The sequence below is a fragment of the Barbus barbus genome (genome assembly GCF_936440315.1).
Source record: "Barbus barbus genome assembly, chromosome: 34".
NCBI lineage: Eukaryota > Metazoa > Chordata > Actinopteri > Cypriniformes > Cyprinidae > Barbus > Barbus barbus.
Window position 1 is genome coordinate 502,447 of NC_136762.1, and position 17,554 is coordinate 520,000.

Here is a 17,554-nt window from a genome sequence, read left to right on the forward strand (position 1 = left end):
TTTGATCTGTGCTCTGCTCTTTAGGATCCTCTTATGATCTTATATTTGCTTATTATTTTGTATTTTCTTGTAATAAAAGAGAGAGAAACTCTGAGGAACATCTGAGACTCACACTGGACTGCCATCGATATGATTTATTGAGGTATTTCATCATATGTCTAATAATACACAAACAAGAGACAGATAATCACTGGATAATTAACTAGTACTAGTTAAGCTCAGGTTAACAGCCACAGCAGCAGTTTAACTAGCAGCGCCTCCTGCTGGATGGAAACACAATGACATGCGTTATCAAATATATTCATATGTACAGATTCATAATGAGCTTTACACATATACTTACAGTAAATATGCATATGATCATAACACCTTACCAGCAATACTCTTTATATTCATTTAAATATATGTAGATTTCTTTTTATTGATCTCACATATCTTCAGATGAACTGAACATTCTCGTATATTACACAAATACATTCCATATAGCAGCAAAGAACTGTGGGTAAATACTGAGGACAGCACGTATGTCCAGTCAGCAGCGTCTGAAGTCCGTCTGTCCATGCTTCATTATGCTCATTTAGTTCCCTCTGGACGTCAATACAGACTATAAACATGTTCTATAAATGTTTTGCTAACGTTCCCATTCAGTTCAAAACGTCCAGTTCTTTAAAACGTTGTATTTTGGTTCTGTGAACGTTAAGAGAACGTTCCATTTCAGAACTCTGCAAACGTTACTTTTGAATATTCTCTGAATCATCTGAAACTAATAAACAGTAACATTTTAAACAGTTACATATGGAGTTAATTTCATGCCACATATATATATGCAAAAGAATAAAGTTTTGCAAAAGAAAAAGTATTGAGAAAAAAACTGTTCTGCAAACAAAAATAAAGATTACAAAATAAGTTTCTTTACCAGTTTCTTTATGTTTGTTTGCAGAACTTTATTCTTTTGCATATATATATCTATGGCATTAAATTGACTCCATAAAATGATGCCCAACTGAAATGTTTCATAAAAATGTTTCATAAACGAAGTATAAATATTGTTTTAACATTTTGAGAAGGCCAGAAAACTGAAAGACCGTTTCTTCATAACTCACCAACAATAATGTTAATGATCAAGTGCTTCTGAATGAACTACAGATCCCATGATTCCCAGTGTTTGACGTCACTGAATCAGTCTGTGATTTCTTAAACATTTCAGGAATCATCATCACCGCTGTAGGCTAGCTAGGGTGGAAAATAGCCTCTGATTGGTGTTTCCATAGTAACAGTGGTTTCTGGGATCAGGGGATTATGGGTAATGTAGTTTTTCAGCAGGACACTGTCAGTGAATGCCGTTGAGATCTCAATCTCAGAGAGATCCATCAGTCTCGACAGGGCGTGAGGTCAGAGGTCAGAGGTCAGGGCTCTGTCTGTGCGTGTGAATCAGAGCCAGATCTCGTCGCTGCTGGTGCTGCTGACTTTATAGATGTAGCCGACCATCGGATAGCGAGCGAAACCTGCGGAGACACGGAGTCAGATCAGACCCATCAGAACTCTGACTGATTTATATCACACAAGCCACGTCTGGATCCGTCACGTGAGGAACGTGAACACAAGATTAATTACTCTAGGCTTGGTATTTATTATAAATGCTGTTTCAAATTAATGCCACTTAGTTTTATTATAGTTGTTATTAATATTTTGAATTAGCTTTTACTTTTATATTTTCATTTAAAGCTTTAGTCATTTTGTTAAGTGTTTATCATCATCATCATTTTTATTATTTATAGTTTTAATAAACTTTTTTTAATTTCAGTTTTAGTTTGATCTATTTTAATACATCAAGTTAAACTAAATGAAAATAAGAAATATTGTCTTGGCCACTAACTAAAATAAAATATGCTATTTCACGTAATAAACATGTATTTATTTGTTATGGCTTTAGTTGTAGTTAACTGTAATAACCCTGATTGCACTATACTTTATGTATAAAATGTGTTTTAAATTCTTGTTCGTTTCTGAATACTGCTAAATTTAACGGACTTGTTGTGAAGTGAAATGCATGTTTTAACATATATAGTGTTCATCAAAAATACCAATTATTTACAATAATACAAAAATAATTTCATTTTATTTACTAGTGCTTATATTATTTCTAAATGTAATAATGAAACTTATCTTTGTTTTTGACCTGCAGTGACTTAATTTGCGATACAGTATGTTTTTTACCTCACGGTCAGTTCTTGATGTCAGTTTCAGGGCTCTTTAAATATATACACAAATAAATCAAATAAAATATAAATTAAGTATACATAAAAACTATAAATATATAGAGCAGAAACAAAATAAATATGATACAAATATGCATAAATGACATGAAATGCAGGCCATTCTGCTTGTCTTTAAGGCCTGATTGATGATCACACAAAACACAACACAACCCTTTATTTCATTAGACATTGGATCTGGGTCTGTAATTATTTAACATGACACTCAATGTGGCTCAATTTTCTCTAATATGTGACCCTGGAGCACAAAACCAGTCATAAGGGTTCATTTTGTGAAATTGAGATGTATACATCATCTGAAAGCTGAATAAATAATCTCTCCATTGATGTATGGTTTGTTATGATAGGACAATATTTGTCTGAGATACAACTATTAGAAAATCTGGAATCTGAGGGAGCAAAAAAATCTAAATATTGAGAAAATCTCCTTTAAAGTTGTTCAAATGAAGTTCTTAGCAATGCATATTACTAATCAAAAATTAAGTTTTGATATATTTACTGTAGGAAATTTACTAAATATCTTCATGGAACATGATCTTAATATCCTAATGATTTTTGTCATAAAAGAGAAATGTATAATTTTGATCCATACAATGTATTGTTGTCTATTGCTACAGATATACCTGTGTTACTGATGACTGCTTCTGTGCTGCAGGGACAGATAGGTCAAGTCTGTCTATGATAATGGGCATCACTGCATTTATTAAAACAAGTACTAATACTACTGCAATAAATATTATGTATATAGCATTCAAAACATCCTTTTTTCGGCTCCAGAAAGATGCCATTTGGAATCAATTTCTAATTTTATATAAATTTTATAGGTTAACCCTAACCCTAATATAGGCTATATGTTACAGAAAACTGCAGCGTGACCTGTTAACATGCAGGAGGTCTATAACCATAAACGTTCAGAAAGGTATAAGGATTTATTAAAAAATAAATTATGCCTTGCCTTGCATGCAGTAAGAGAAAAAAACGTAGATTATTTTTCCTATTTTTCCCCAAAATAAGGTGTTGTGAGCATTAATGAGTGAACAGATGTAATTCTCACGGGTAGCCGGAGGCAGGAAATCATGAAACTAATAGTAGCAGGAAATCCCTAATATGGCCAAAGCTGAATAAAACACATATAGACACGTGGAAACATGAAGCCAATAAACATACGATTGCAAATAAACGGTAAAAAATAGTTAATTAATAAGTAATTCAAATATCTCCTTAGTATTTTTTTACTTGGGGGGGGGGGGGGGGATTCTGTGCCAAGATTGTGTTTGCATGCAGTACAAACAGCCTACGGCGCCACTTTAGTGCCACTAACTATAAGATTAATGTCATAATGTTTTAAGAATAAAGTCAAAATTATGATACTAAAATCATGTTATATTGCGTGAAGTTAATGTGAAAATTCCACCAATACTCCGCCAAAATAAAAATAAATAAACGTCTGTAGCATCTAACCTGTCATTCTTCACATTTAACATGAAAAACAGCAATAATACGTAGACTTACTGACGTTTTTTGAAACTCTAATTGATTGATTTCATGAAACATTCATTTGTATTGAATTGTTCTGATTTTTTAAACATGCATTCAAATATTTATTCAAATTTATTTTGTGCTGCAAATTTTAAAGAGGAATATATCATTGATGCCGCTTGAACTGAGGCCAATATAGTTATCTCTCTACAAGTTTAAGAGCGTAAAAACACATTTATTGTTTGTAGTATTTTATCATAAAGTTGACAGAAGGCTGAGACTTTGTGTTTTAATATAAGTAACAAAGCACAAAGCTTATCGCGATTATTGGGTGGCTTGTGTGGTAAAAATTATGAATGGACTTGAAAACGTTAAATATAATTTCCAAACATTTATACTGTAAAATAAAACCGCTTGTGAATAGTCACGCAACGTTAATTACTTCAGAAAAAACAATAGCCTAAGTTAAGTTAACCAAGTTGGAGCCCATAACGTTTGGGGGGGGGCCTTAAAAATGAAGTGACAACCTCGCAGCCGCGGGGCCCTCCCTTTAAGGACCGCCTGTACCGCCTGACCCCTGACCTCGGGCGGCGTAGGCCGCAGACAGGTCCTCCTCCTCGTCCTCGGCACGTCTCCTCTCCAGTGAGCTGGGTCTGGAGCTCTCGAGTCCTGAAATACGGCAGCGGAGTCAGAGACGGCTCCGGAGCGGAGCGGAGCTCAGCGAGGATCACACTCACCCTTACAGAGCGATCCGTCATCATTCAGCTGCACGTGAGACGGCAGAGACATGTTCTCCCGTGGCAGATACACGCCGTACTCGCTGCTGCACACACACACACACACACACACTCGTCAGATCCCATCAGCTCACACAGTAACACCAGTATTATCAGAGAACGCTGAGGAGCGGCGCACCGTTTGCAGGAGAGAGGCACTGCAGGCTCCTCTGAAAACAACACACAACATCAGAGATCAGAAACACAAGAACATGTACAGAGTGCTTCAGAGACTGAGAGCATGTACCGAGGGCTTTGGTGTTGTCCTTCTGAAGGAGGAAGAACACCATCAGGGTGAAGATGAGGAGGGTGATGAAGCCGGCGACGCCACCCGTCACGATCCCAAACACCGGCACCTCCACACGCGACTGCAGGAACTCTGGAGGAACACGCATTTATCTGATCAAAAATATAAGTGTCTTTGTCACTTTCATACTATTAAGTATGAATATTAATCTCAGGGCCGTAGCTGGGGTTTGCGGGGCCCCGGTGCAGGTTGTACCAGTGTGCCCTGTATGAAATAGTTTATTTGTATATTCGCTCTAGTTATTTATTTGTTGTATCTGTCTCCTCTGGCTTGCTCGGTTGGGGACACTTGATTTCCAGAGATATCGACCTGATTACACAGACACTGTTTAAACTGAACTGAGCTGGAAGATGACACTGAACTCAATAATCAAATGCCTTTAACTGAAAATTGAGTGTTTAATCTTGTCATTTTACATTATTGACACACTATTTCCTATTTTGATATTGTGCAGTTGCTTTGAAACTCTTTGTATTGTTAAAAGCATGATATAAATAAAGCTGACTTGACTATTTCCACAATGTTTAAGTTTGTAGGTGTCCAGGTACAGAAACCCAATAATCAAATGTAAAATAGCACTGCATAGTCTTTACTGTAAAATTTAAACATACAGTCAAACCAAAATGTATTCAGACACCTTCAACATTTCTCACGTTATCACAGTTTATTTGCTATAGTTTAGAAAATGGTAATAAAATATCAAGAACTCGGAGTTAAACCGTGTCAGAACAAATTGATCTTGATAATAGCAGATAAGTTTGATAGAAAGGTATGTAATGGATCACAAATCAACCAAACATTCAGACAACTGTTAGTATGACAATATTAAGACAACTATCAGTACTTTGTTGCCCAATTACCAAGCAATGCTTCGTTTAGTTCAGTCTGTGGTGTAAAAAGATCACTTTAGCAATTAAAGAAAAACTCTTCAGCAAAACATGCTCAGCTCAAAGTGTCTGAATAACTTTTGCTTTGACTGTGGATCAATTCTTGTTAAAACTACAGTAATTCAGTCAAGAGCAGTGAGTGATTTTCTTTTTGTCATTTTCTTGGATTAACATGAAGGACAGTAAATCTAGTAAATTAGGCGCTGTCACTTTAAGAGACAATGCATCCATTATAATGATACACATCCCATTTCTTTCTCCACTGTTTGCGTTCACTTAAGACATAACTGACCGTTTTTGAGGATACTCTCCAAGACGGGTATTTGGACATAATTTTGTAGAAATGTCGATGTTCAAGCGCTTTGAGACGCGTCTCTCTGCGCTCGCCCTGTGCTCACAGAACACCGCACACGGGTGCTTCATTTGGCTCTTTCACATCTTTTTCTGTTTGCATGCTTAAACTGTGATTTGTATTTGTTCGTTCAGCTGCAGGAGGACTCGAAGGAGAGCTCGGTTCGGTGTTGCTGTCTGTGAGACGCGACTCTCTGTGTGCGCACCGAACATGGCGCACGAGTACTCAGTTCAGCTTTTCCGAGTCTTGTGTTTCAATGCTTTAAACTCTTTTGAATGTTTAAATTGGAAAGGCTTAAAAACACGTGCAAATGATAAGCTTTCGTGACGACACGCAACAGTGGCCCGTCAACTGTCCTGAGTGTCCTTGAGATCGCCGGGGGCCCCTATAATCATCACCACCTTTCACCCCACTAGAAACGGCCCTGTCTGTGCTACTTATGACTGCTTTTGTGCTCCAGAGCCACTAATAAACCATAAGATGATTTTTACCATCACGAATCGGGATTCGAACTCGTGACGCCTGAAGAGCAACGGCTCTATGTGTTAGCAAGTTGCCCATATAATTATTATATTATAATTAATCAACACTTGTCTGAATCGCTGTCAAGGTTGTTTCAGATCAACAAGTGACCACTAGGTGTCACAGTGGAGACGGCTGTCGGATCGCTCTGCCCATCACTAGTAATAAATACTCATGTGAGTACGCGTTTATGAAGCGGTGGGCGTCACCTGTGAGCGTGAGGTTGCTGTGGGCGGAGCCGAGGCTGTTGTTGGCATTTACAGTGATGTTTCCTGATAGGCTGCTGAGCGTGAGCTGCAGGCTGTGATTGGTCAGCCAGGGGAAGCTGCGGGAGTCCAGGATGAGGAAGTCGGAGCTGTTGGCCAGCAGCTGACCGGACTGATCCACCCAGCGGATGGTGGCGGGGGGGTTGGAGCGAACCAAAGCGAAGAGAATGAGGGCGAGGCCCGGGTCCGAGCTCTGGCTGTAGTGAGCGTCCACATGCAGGATCTCCGGCTGGACTGAAACACAACTCTACTCAACTCTCTATCGCCATCTGTGGCCACAACATACAACTGCATGCTGCTTGCAGACAGATCAAAATTTGAATTAATATGATATAATTATACAGTATAATATAATAAACAGTTTTATTAATATTATAACTTTCATATTAATATATAACATTTTTCATCTTAATATAATGTATATTAATGTATAAGATTATCATTAATGTCACAAATGTTATATTAATGTATACCTTTATTATTATTATTAACATAAATCAATGTAAATTATAATAAATATTAAATAAAATTCAAATTAATAAATATAAAAATATAAAAGATTAATGTATTATTATAAATTGCCATATTGTTATTATTATTATTATTATTATTATATCAATAATAATAATATCATATATATATATACAATAATAAGAAGAATGGTAAATAAAATTAAAATTAAATAAATATAAAATATTAATGTATTATTATAAATTATTATATACATGTTATTATTATTATTATTATTATATATCAATAATAATAATAATCATGTTATATGTACAATAATAATAAGCATGGTAAATCAAAATAAAATGATATAAATATAAAAGATTAATATATTATTATAAATTATAATATAAATATTATTATTATTTAAATAGTAGTAGTAATAATAATAATAATAATAATAATAATAATAATCATGTTATATATAAAATAATAAGAATGGTATATAATAACATAAATAATACATAATATAATACTAAGAATGGTATATATATGAAAATTACAATTGTTTATATACATACCATTCTTTATTATTATTATTAGTATTAGTACTATTATAGTTCTTGATATTTTATTATACTGTTATAATTACTACTATTAGTACTATAATTTATATGAGTATATGTAATATTCGTATTATTATTGTTATTATTAGTAGTAATATTGTAATTTATATTAATATACAGAATTATTATTCTTATAATTTTTAATATTTATAACTAAAATGAATTATTAACGGAAAAGCGTGCAGCTTTGGTGTTTTTCGCAGGGACTCACACTGGACGTTGAGCGTGACGCTAGCGTTGTAGCTCTCTCCTCTGGCGGGGTTTCGCGCCGCACACACCAGCTCTCGGTCCCCGCGCTTCGGTTTCAGTGTGAACGTGCTGTTGCGCTCCGATCCGTATCTAAGCCTTCCGGAATCCTGCGATGATGTCATCACCAGACGCCCCGCCCCTCGGCGGCCCGTCACCTCGCTCTGCCGCTCGCCGTTCAGGTACCAGGTGAGCAGAGGCGGGGCTTGAGCATCCCATCCCTCTGATTGGCAGCTGAAGTGGTGAGTGACGTTCTCCTGTACGGTAACCAACGAGGTCTGCTGTCCGTCAATTTTGGGGGCGGGGTCAATGGATGCTGTCAGAGAGAAACAAAGTCAAGAACAACTTGGAAAATAGATCATAATATATACGTGTGTGTGTGTGTGTGTGTGTGTGTGTGTGTGTTTCTGCTGGAGAGTGTGTGTGTGTGTGTGTGTGTGTGTGTGTGTGTGTGTGTGTGTGTGTGTGTGAGAGAGTGTGAGTGTTTTTGTTTTTATATACCGGTGGGGGCTTAAACCTGAATACACACAGACTCATGGGGACTCGTGTCATGGTGGGGACCTAATCTGAGGTCTCCACGGGTAAACAAGCTTATAAATCACACAGAATTAAGTTTTTTGAAAATCTAAAAATGCAGAAAGTCTCCTGTGAGGGCTAAGTTTAGGTGTAGGGCAATAGAATATACGGTCTGTACAGTAGAAAAACCATTACGCCTATGAGAGTCCCCACAAGGATAGCAAACCAGACGTGTGTGTGTGTGTGTGTGTGTGTGTGTGAGTGAGTGAGAGTGTGTGTGTGTGTGTGTGTGTGTGTGAGTGAGTGAGTGAGTGAGAGTGTGTGTGTGTGTGTGTGTGTGTGTGTGTGTGTGTGAGTGAGTGAGTGAGTGAGTGAGTGAGAGTGTGTGTGTGTGTGTGTGTGTGAGTGAGTGAGTGAGTGAGTGAGAGTGTGTGTGTGTGTGTGTGTGAGTGAGTGAGTGAGTGAGTGAGTGAGTGAGTGAGTGAGTGAGTGAGTGAGTGAGTGAGTGAGTGAGTGAGTGAGTGAGTGAGTGAGTGAGTGAGTGAGAGTGTGTGTGTGTGTGTGAGTGAGTGAGTGAGTGAGAGTGTGTGTGTGTGTGTGTGTGTGTGAGTGAGTGAGTGAGTGAGTGAGTGAGTGAGTGAGTGAGTGAGTGAGTGAGTGAGTGAGTGAGTGAGTGAGTGAGAGTGTGTGTGTTTATTTGGTCTTACCTGAACAGGCCCAGGACAAGGTGTGAAAGAATAAAGCAGACAGACGAGTCCTCTGCCTCAAACACACACGGGGCATAGTCACCTACACACACACACACACACACACAGTAAACTTCTCAGACAGTAAACTGATACACAAATCTACTGACCGTCTGTTATCACATGAAAACGAAGCAGTGCATCCTTCAGACTCGCATGTGTGTGATTGAGATGCATCAGTCAGCAACACAAAACAGTGTTTCCAGTGTGATGATGACATACAGAATCATCATCTCACATCTGCAGAACACACACACACACACAGAGATACTGTACAAATGATGCACATCACATGAATCACACACACTCAGTGTTTTACCTCTGTGCAGAGACTCTGCTGACCGGTTGAGAAGCCATTCAGAACAAACACACACACACACACACACACACACACTCATATGGCAAGCAGTTTTAACATTTAATCCTTAACACGTTCTTGTACCTATTTTAATGCTACTAGTACTCATTTTAAGCTGCGAGTATCTTTTCCATTAAGTACTAGCGCTTATTCTTTAGGTTCTAGCAACTTTTCAAAGATGCTAGTTCATATTTATTAGATGCTGGTACTTATTTCAGTTGTGACTAGTAATCAGTGTTGATGTGATGATCTTACTGTAGTTCTAGACTAAATATCATCATGTATTTACTCATCTCACCTGCACTAAAACACATTCAGTGTTCCTCAAAATCAATAAAAACAGACAAATACAAACTCAGAATATTATATAAACCTGCATACAGGTGCCTACGCTCTCGCACTAGTAGGCTCAGGAAGAGCTTCTTCCCCGAAGCTGTGACACTTCTGAACGCCACACCACCAATCTAACCTGCACCTGCTTATTATTACTGCACTGGTCACAGTACTTTACACACATGCATTTGCACTACTCATATTTTGCACAGACTGCACATTGTTAAAGTTATTACACTATAAACTGTCTAAAGTTGTTACTGTACAAGCACAGTAAACCAGGGGTTTTCAACCTTTTAGGACATGCGCCCCCCCAAGTTTGTCTAATTTCACTCGCCCCCCCGAGCCCAAAATGCGCGAACATCATTCACATATTGTTTGCTGCATTTCCAGTGCGTAGCATTAAGAAACATACACATATAACCAGCTTACCTGATTCAGTGTGATGGCTGAGCCCGTTTCTGAGATAACAACATGCCAATGGTTGGATTTCTGACATGACTAACCGTAAATTATTTTACACCATTCTCACTGTCACCTAACAACGGGAGTCTGATTGCCCCCTAGTGGATGGCTGAAGATTTGAAAGCTCGTATTCGTAAATCTTCAAGGCAATGTCTCTGAATTAATTGATGCTCGCGCCCCCCTTGACAGGTGCTGGCGCCCCCCTGGGTTGAAAACCCCTGCAGTAAACTATTTCTATAAAATATTGCACTACTGCTATTTTGCATAGAATACATTGTTCTATCAATACTTTGCACACTCATCCAGCTGTATTTATTTATTACCACTGTTCTCACGTTTCTGCTGTTCATAATGTGTATATATAATCTGTAATCTATATAATCTACATTGCTCTGTTCATAATGTACATACAATCCCTACATTGCATTCCTATTTATATTCTGTATATACTCTGCTCAATACTGTATATAGCAATTCCACTGTACATTCTGTAAATCATATCTTCACTTACTCTGCACTTATATGTATATAAAACACTATATTCTTGCACTTCTGGTTAGATGCTAACTGCATTTCATTAGCTCTGTACTTGTACTCTGCATAAATTACAATAAAGTTGAATCTAATCTAATCTAATCTAATCTAATTAATTAAATATGTTAAAAACAAGAGAAATATCATTTATGTATTTAATCCCATTTTATTAACCGATGTCTTTGCTGCTGACCTTTGAAGATCCAGTTCAACCATACTAATCATCAAAAATGACTAGGGCTGGGTATCGTTCAAAAATTTTCAATACCGATACCGATACCTTGAGTTTGATACCGGTTCCTGAACGATACTTTTTTCGATACCAGTTTTATGAAATCAGTTTTAATAAGATTACATTATCTCAAAAAGCTATTTTTTAATGTTGATATTTATACAGACTCAAAGCCTCATCTCCTGAGCCACTGCACAAAGGAACAAAATATATCCAACACAATAAATAAATAATTTTAATAAAGTTCAAATAGTTTTCAGTTTACACATCTGTTAGGCTACGTTTACATTAGTGCGTGTTCATTTTAAAACACATCATCATTTCTAGGTTGTTAAAGACTTCAAGAAATGTAAAATCTTCATCCACTTTCATAAGTGGGTGTTTTATTTTCTTTCACCATATGTTTTATTGTTATTAAATTCTGGTGTAGTATGTCTAATTATTTGAATGCATAAAAACAACTTAGTTTATTTAAACGTATTCTTAAAATAGCCTTATGAAATGTTTTATTTTTCCTCAGAAATTCTGTGTTCTGTATCTGGTTTTCAAATGAAGACAAAACATTAATTTAATTTCTTTAAATTATTGAAAATCAAAGTTTATTTATTTTGACAAACAAAGGGGGTTTACTATTAAAATTAAAAAATGGAATAACTGTTGTGTGATCATTACTAAAAAATATTATAATAAAGTTGTAATAATTTTAATAGTAGCCTAGTAGTAGCAGTATGTACTGTCTGCTGAACAATATTAATATATTTCTGCCGCAGTGTCTTCCGAGTGAAACCGAACTTTTATTTTGACGGGTTGCCTGGAATACCTTTACAGTTCTGTGTGTATATGATATGACGCTAGTTTTACTCGAATCAAACTGTAAAATGCTCATGAAGTGACTCTCAGAGCAGGTCTGGAGATGTTGTTCATGTGTTTATGTCCTCATGTAGTGAGGCGGCAGACGCTGAAATGACCGCGAGCTTCAGTCTGTGTGTAGTAAACAAACCGCGCGATATAGAGAGCGGACTGCTCCATGCGCTTTATAATCGCTCTCGCGGAGGTCAAACACTGATCAATCAGCGCCGCGCCGCTTCTAGTCAAACACACATAGCGCTGCAGGATTATTGGCTCACTGATGGGGATGAGATTAACCCCTTAGGTATCGAAATTTGGTACCGAATGACAAGACGTTTTTCGATACTCGGTGGTATCGAGGCAATTCGGTCGGTGCCTAAAAAGTATCAAACTCGATACCCAGCCCTAAAAATGACACGTGTTTGATTGTAGTTATTGCTGAATAGTGTTGATCTTTCTTCTCCTGCGTCATATTCTTCATGTGATTAGTTTGAGCGGCGCCCTCTACTGTACAGACCTGAATCTACATCTCCTTCAGTCTGAGCCGGATTCACTTCACTTTTGGTGTGAAAGGGCTTTTACGTTTTAAAATAAGAACTTTTTTATATTAAAAACAAACAAGCAAGCCCTGCCCAGATTTAAAAAGTAACTCCAAAATAACGTAACACATTGATTTCCATAAAAAGAAACTAACGTAATTAGTTACTTTTTATGGGATTAACACAATATTGTTGTGCATTACTTTTAAAAGCAACTTTCCCCAACACTGACTAGCAGCATGAAAATACATACTAGCAGGTTTTATAGATTAAATGTTAAAAGGGCTTGCCATACGCAGATCTGAGCTCGACTCGTCAGGTCTGCTGAACCTCTGCAGTGCAGATTCACATCCAGACACCAGCAGCTGCTCACAGAACTCAGGATGAGGAAGAAAAGCGATCGACATCAGTTTTGATGGATTCCTCGGTAATAAAACACTTACTGAATAAAAACAGACGCTAGCAAGCAGTTTCTCTCCTGAACTTCAGAATCAGTCCTGAGATGAAGGCTGGTAACGCTGCTTTCCCCTGACATTTTTTCAGAGCATCTCCATCCAGGGGTGGACTGGTCATCTGGCAGACCGGGCATTTTCCTGCTGGGCCGACCTACTTTTTGGGCCTATATCTTCTCATACCATATTTGTCTGATCGGCCCATGAAACTCTTAACAGCCTATAGTTTTTCTGCCTAAATAGTTTGCGGCTGTTTAATGTATTTGTCAAAAAAAGTCGGTTTAGGATGTTTCCCTCGAGACAGACCGGCCCATGAGACATTTACTCAGCAGCACATTGATTATTTTCTTGACATTGGGCTGACCCAATCACATCTTTAAACAACCCCCCCCCCACCCCACACACACACACACACACACCCAATCACATCTTTAAACACCCCCCCCCACCCCCCACACACACACACACACACACACACAATCACATCTTTAAACAACCCCCCCCACCCCACACACACACACACACACACACACAATCACATCTTTAAACAACCCACCCCCCCACCACACACACACTCACACCCCCCCCCCCCCACCACCACACACACACTCACACCCCCCCCCCCCCCACCACACACACACTCACGCACCCCCCCACCACACACACACACTCACGCACCCCCCCCCCCACCACACACACTCACGCACCCCCCCACCACACACACACTCACGCACCCCCCCCACCACACACACACACACACTCACGCTCCCCCCACCACACACACACTCACGCCCCCCCCCACCCCACCCCACCACACACACACACACCCCCCACCACACACACACACACTCACGCAGCCCCCACCACCACACACACACACTCACGCACCCCCCCCCCACACACACACACACACTCACGCACCCCCCCCCCACACACACACACACTCACGCAGCCCCCACCACCACACACACACACTCACGCACCCCACCACACACACACACACACACACACACACACACACACTCACGCACGCACCCCACCACACACACACACACACACACACACACACTCACGCACGCACCCCCCCACACACACACACACACACACACACACTCACGTGACAGCTCGTGTGTTGCCATGTTGAGAGAAATCAGGAGTAAATGCAGAGGTTTGCTGTGTGAATATATTAAATATAAACATGCTATTAATCATCACAGATTCAGTGTTCCTCATAATCAATAAACGCAGTGAAAAGCAAACTCAGAATATGATGCAAACCTGCAATAATGTTCAATTACACAAATATCCTTTATTTAATCCCATTTTATTAACCAAAGTCTGTGCTGCCATACTAATAAACCCGTCGATAAACACCAGATCTGTGCTTCGTTTAGCTGTTTCTGGAGAGTAATGAGCCTTCTTCTGTGTCCTGTCCTGGTTTGTTTGAGCATGAATGTACATTTTCTTGGGAATGAACGCACTTTAACATGTCATCAATAGAACCCTTTTATATTCACATCAAGCAAACCCAGCCCAGATGAGAAAAAGTAACGCATTACTCAACTTAAAGCAACACAATATTGGAATGCATTACTTTTAAAAGTAACTTTCCCAACACTGCTTAAATGCAGAATTACGCTGTAACGAGGACACCTTAAAATACTCTCATCTAGCATCTTTTTTAAATGTGACTAATTGTTTCAGACAACATTCAGAATGTTAGCAGATTGGTAGAATGGACTGTTCCCTTAAAGTTCACTCGACTGGATGCTCAGAGAACACTCAGAAATAACACTTTCACAACTTAATGAACATGTTTTTGTTTGAAACACATGCAGTACATCAGCGCAAACCTTCAGTTCCTTCTGTAGCGCTTCATACAGTACAGAGCGTTTCAAAGAAGCCCCACAGCCAATGAAGAAACTAATACAGCAGCCGCGGCCGTATGAGATGCATTAGCAGAAGAGCAAGCGGTTTTCTGCTTCTGGACCACAGTATTACCATCATATACCGCGGTACTGAAAGAACACACACACACCTCTGTCATAGTCATTTCTTTATTATATATATTTATTATTTCTCTCAGTTTGTTTGGAATCTTTAACCATTGTTGCACTTTAGTATTTTTCCAAAAAACATAAAGCCAGAAAAATAAAAACAAACAAAAGAAAAGAACATGACAAAGCTCTATAAAGGAAAAGAGGGAGGAGCGTGGCATGATGGACAGACGGAGGATGATGTGGTCTTCATCACAGACGGTCACATGACCGTTATTGGATTGGTCAGACTGAAGACGCGGTCAGGCTTTAAACTCCGTAAGCTCGGCTAAAAACATCAGAACTGAAATAAAACCGCAAAAGCAATCATATACAAAAGCTTTTCTAACAACATCCACAAAAATAACCGATAAAGCTCTGAAACAGAAAAGAAGATGGCCCATGAGCAGGATCTGAGAAACTACCCACAATGCACCAGTCGTCAGACGGACGGGATGGAATGAAGGAGGAGACACGAAAAGCCAAAACGAAAGGAAAGTCACAAAAACTGAAAGTGCAAAAATCACCGTGAGGAAACCAACGCGGCTGCTCTCTTGCAACACAGAACGCTTTTAATAATAATCGTCATTCTTTTAATAATGTCATAACCATAAAATGTCTTTTACAGAAAACAAGAACAATAATGATCATAATTCCTACAGAACGTTAGCCATAAAAATGTGTTAAAAATAAAAAAACAGAAGTGAAGAAAGTGGAGAGCGAGTGAGAGTCGGCCATCCCGGCGGAATTGGTCGATGGTGACCGGAATGATCCGCCGCGGCGCAGGCTTCACGTGAAATACTTTGGGTTTGTGGCGTTTGGTAAAGACGTCGTCTCTTTGAGCGCGCGCGTGTGTGTGTGTGTGTACGTTTACGTAAGACTCTGTGTTTGCCGTGTACATCGGAGTGCGCGACAGCGCCGCTATGGCAACGGTAGGAGGGGTTTCGGGAGGGGCGGATGATTATTGGGCTGCAGCCAATCGGAGACGCTCCCAGCGGAAGCTCCGCCCCCTGCGTGCAGGCCACACCCACGACACCCCGACAGACAGACGATGAGGATTTGGCATGACAGCACAACACAGCAGACCGATATGAGCTTTATACAGCAAATACACCCCTGAGAGAGAAACACAAACACGTGTGTTAACGTTACAGACCGTCTGATGCATCAAATACAATCAAACAGACGGTGAACACTATTAACACTGATTATATGACATTAACTAACTGCTTGATGTTACTGTACACTTCTGCCATATCAGCTTCAGATAGTCACCACTGATAAGCTATTACTAAATATAATGTAGAAACTTCAATATTCTGTAAAGCTGCTTTGCAACAATTTGCATCATGAAAAGCGCTATACAAATAAAGTTTAATTAAGTCTGATAGCCCCGCCCCCTCCAGCATGCCATTAAAGTGTCCCTCATTCCATTTCCAGTTAATTAAAGGGATAGTTCACCCAAAAATGACAATTCTGTCATTAATTACTCACTCATGTCGTTCCAAACCCATCTTCTGAACCGTAATTTTATGAAGCTATGAGAATATTTTTGTGTGTAAAGAAAACAAAAATAATGACTTTGCTTTGTAAAATTATGGTTGAGCCACTGATGTCACATGGACTATTTTAACGATGTCCTTACTATGTTTCTGCACCTTGATGGTGTTAGTTCCCTTGCTGTCTACGGAGGGTGTGAGAAATATCTTAATCTGTGTTCAGAAGATGGGTTTGGAACGACACGAGTGAGGAATTAATGACAGAATTGCCATTTTTGGGTGAACTATCCCTTTAAGTGCATCATTTGGGTTTTTAAAGTGCGCTTTTTCTTTTTGGAGTTTTCAGTGTGAAACGCTACTTTATACTAATGGTATTAATACTACAATACAGCACAGAAGAGTGCTGAAGTATGTGAACCGGGACGCACCTTTTCAAAATACACACGGTTCACATCATAATGTGATTATAATGAGATTTAGACAATATATTAACAGTACCGCAACCTGATGTGGTTAATCATGGTAAAATATGCTGATTATAATTGCAATAAACAGGCATGTTTACACCTTAATCACATCTGCTTAGACCTATTTTTTTCACACAACTCCACTTCAAGAAGATGAAAAACCATCTAATACATTCATGGAAATGTGTTGTGCTGTGCATTGGTGTAAGTGAAAAACAGTGGTAAAAATAATCAAACTTCTGAAAATGAAAATGACATGTCAATGGGAGTGAAACGTTTAGCTTGAGTCGTGTGAACATCTCACTTTTTACCTTTCCTCCTGTAAGCCTTTATAGGATACA

At 38.8% G+C, this 17,554-nt stretch overlaps 2 protein-coding genes across 2 annotated transcripts in view; both read right to left on the reverse strand.

Moving 5' to 3' along the window:
- Positions 1-126: 126 nt before the first annotated feature.
- On the reverse strand, positions 127-14,384 carry LOC306853748 (transmembrane protein 25-like). The gene is made up of 9 exons (XM_079391395.1): positions 14,329-14,384; positions 9,411-9,492; positions 8,153-8,503; positions 6,809-7,099; positions 4,779-4,910; positions 4,671-4,701; positions 4,493-4,578; positions 4,338-4,424; positions 127-1,505 (listed from the first exon to the last, which is right to left on the reverse strand). Exons 2-9 carry the CDS (start codon positions 9,484-9,486, stop codon positions 1,432-1,434), a joined length of 1,128 nt encoding a protein of 375 aa, XP_079247521.1. The 5' UTR covers positions 9,487-9,492; positions 14,329-14,384; the 3' UTR covers positions 127-1,431.
- Positions 14,385-15,254: 870 nt separating this feature from the next.
- sik3 (SIK family kinase 3) overlaps positions 15,255-17,554 on the reverse strand; it is a 59,471-nt gene continuing 57,171 nt past the window's right edge. Inside the window, exon 25 of the mRNA XM_079392720.1 lies at positions 15,255-16,363. The gene's annotated coding sequence lies outside the window, so the exon portion shown is untranslated. The remainder of the gene's footprint in view (positions 16,364-17,554) is intronic.

Bases quoted from the DNA above. Each gene is read 5' to 3' on its own strand.
- LOC306853748 (XM_079391395.1), bottom strand. From the start codon at position 9,486: ATGCCCCGTGTGTGTTTGAGGCAGAGGACTCGTCTGTCTGCTTTATTC. The intron at 4,911-6,808 runs GTGACGCCCACC...GTGTTCCTCCAG, and splicing joins CAGCAACCTCACGCTCACAG to AGTTCCTGCAGTCGCGTGTG. The intron at 1,506-4,337 runs GTCAGGGGTCAG...GTGTCTCCGCAG, and splicing joins TGCGGCCTACGCCGCCCGAG to GTTTCGCTCGCTATCCGATG.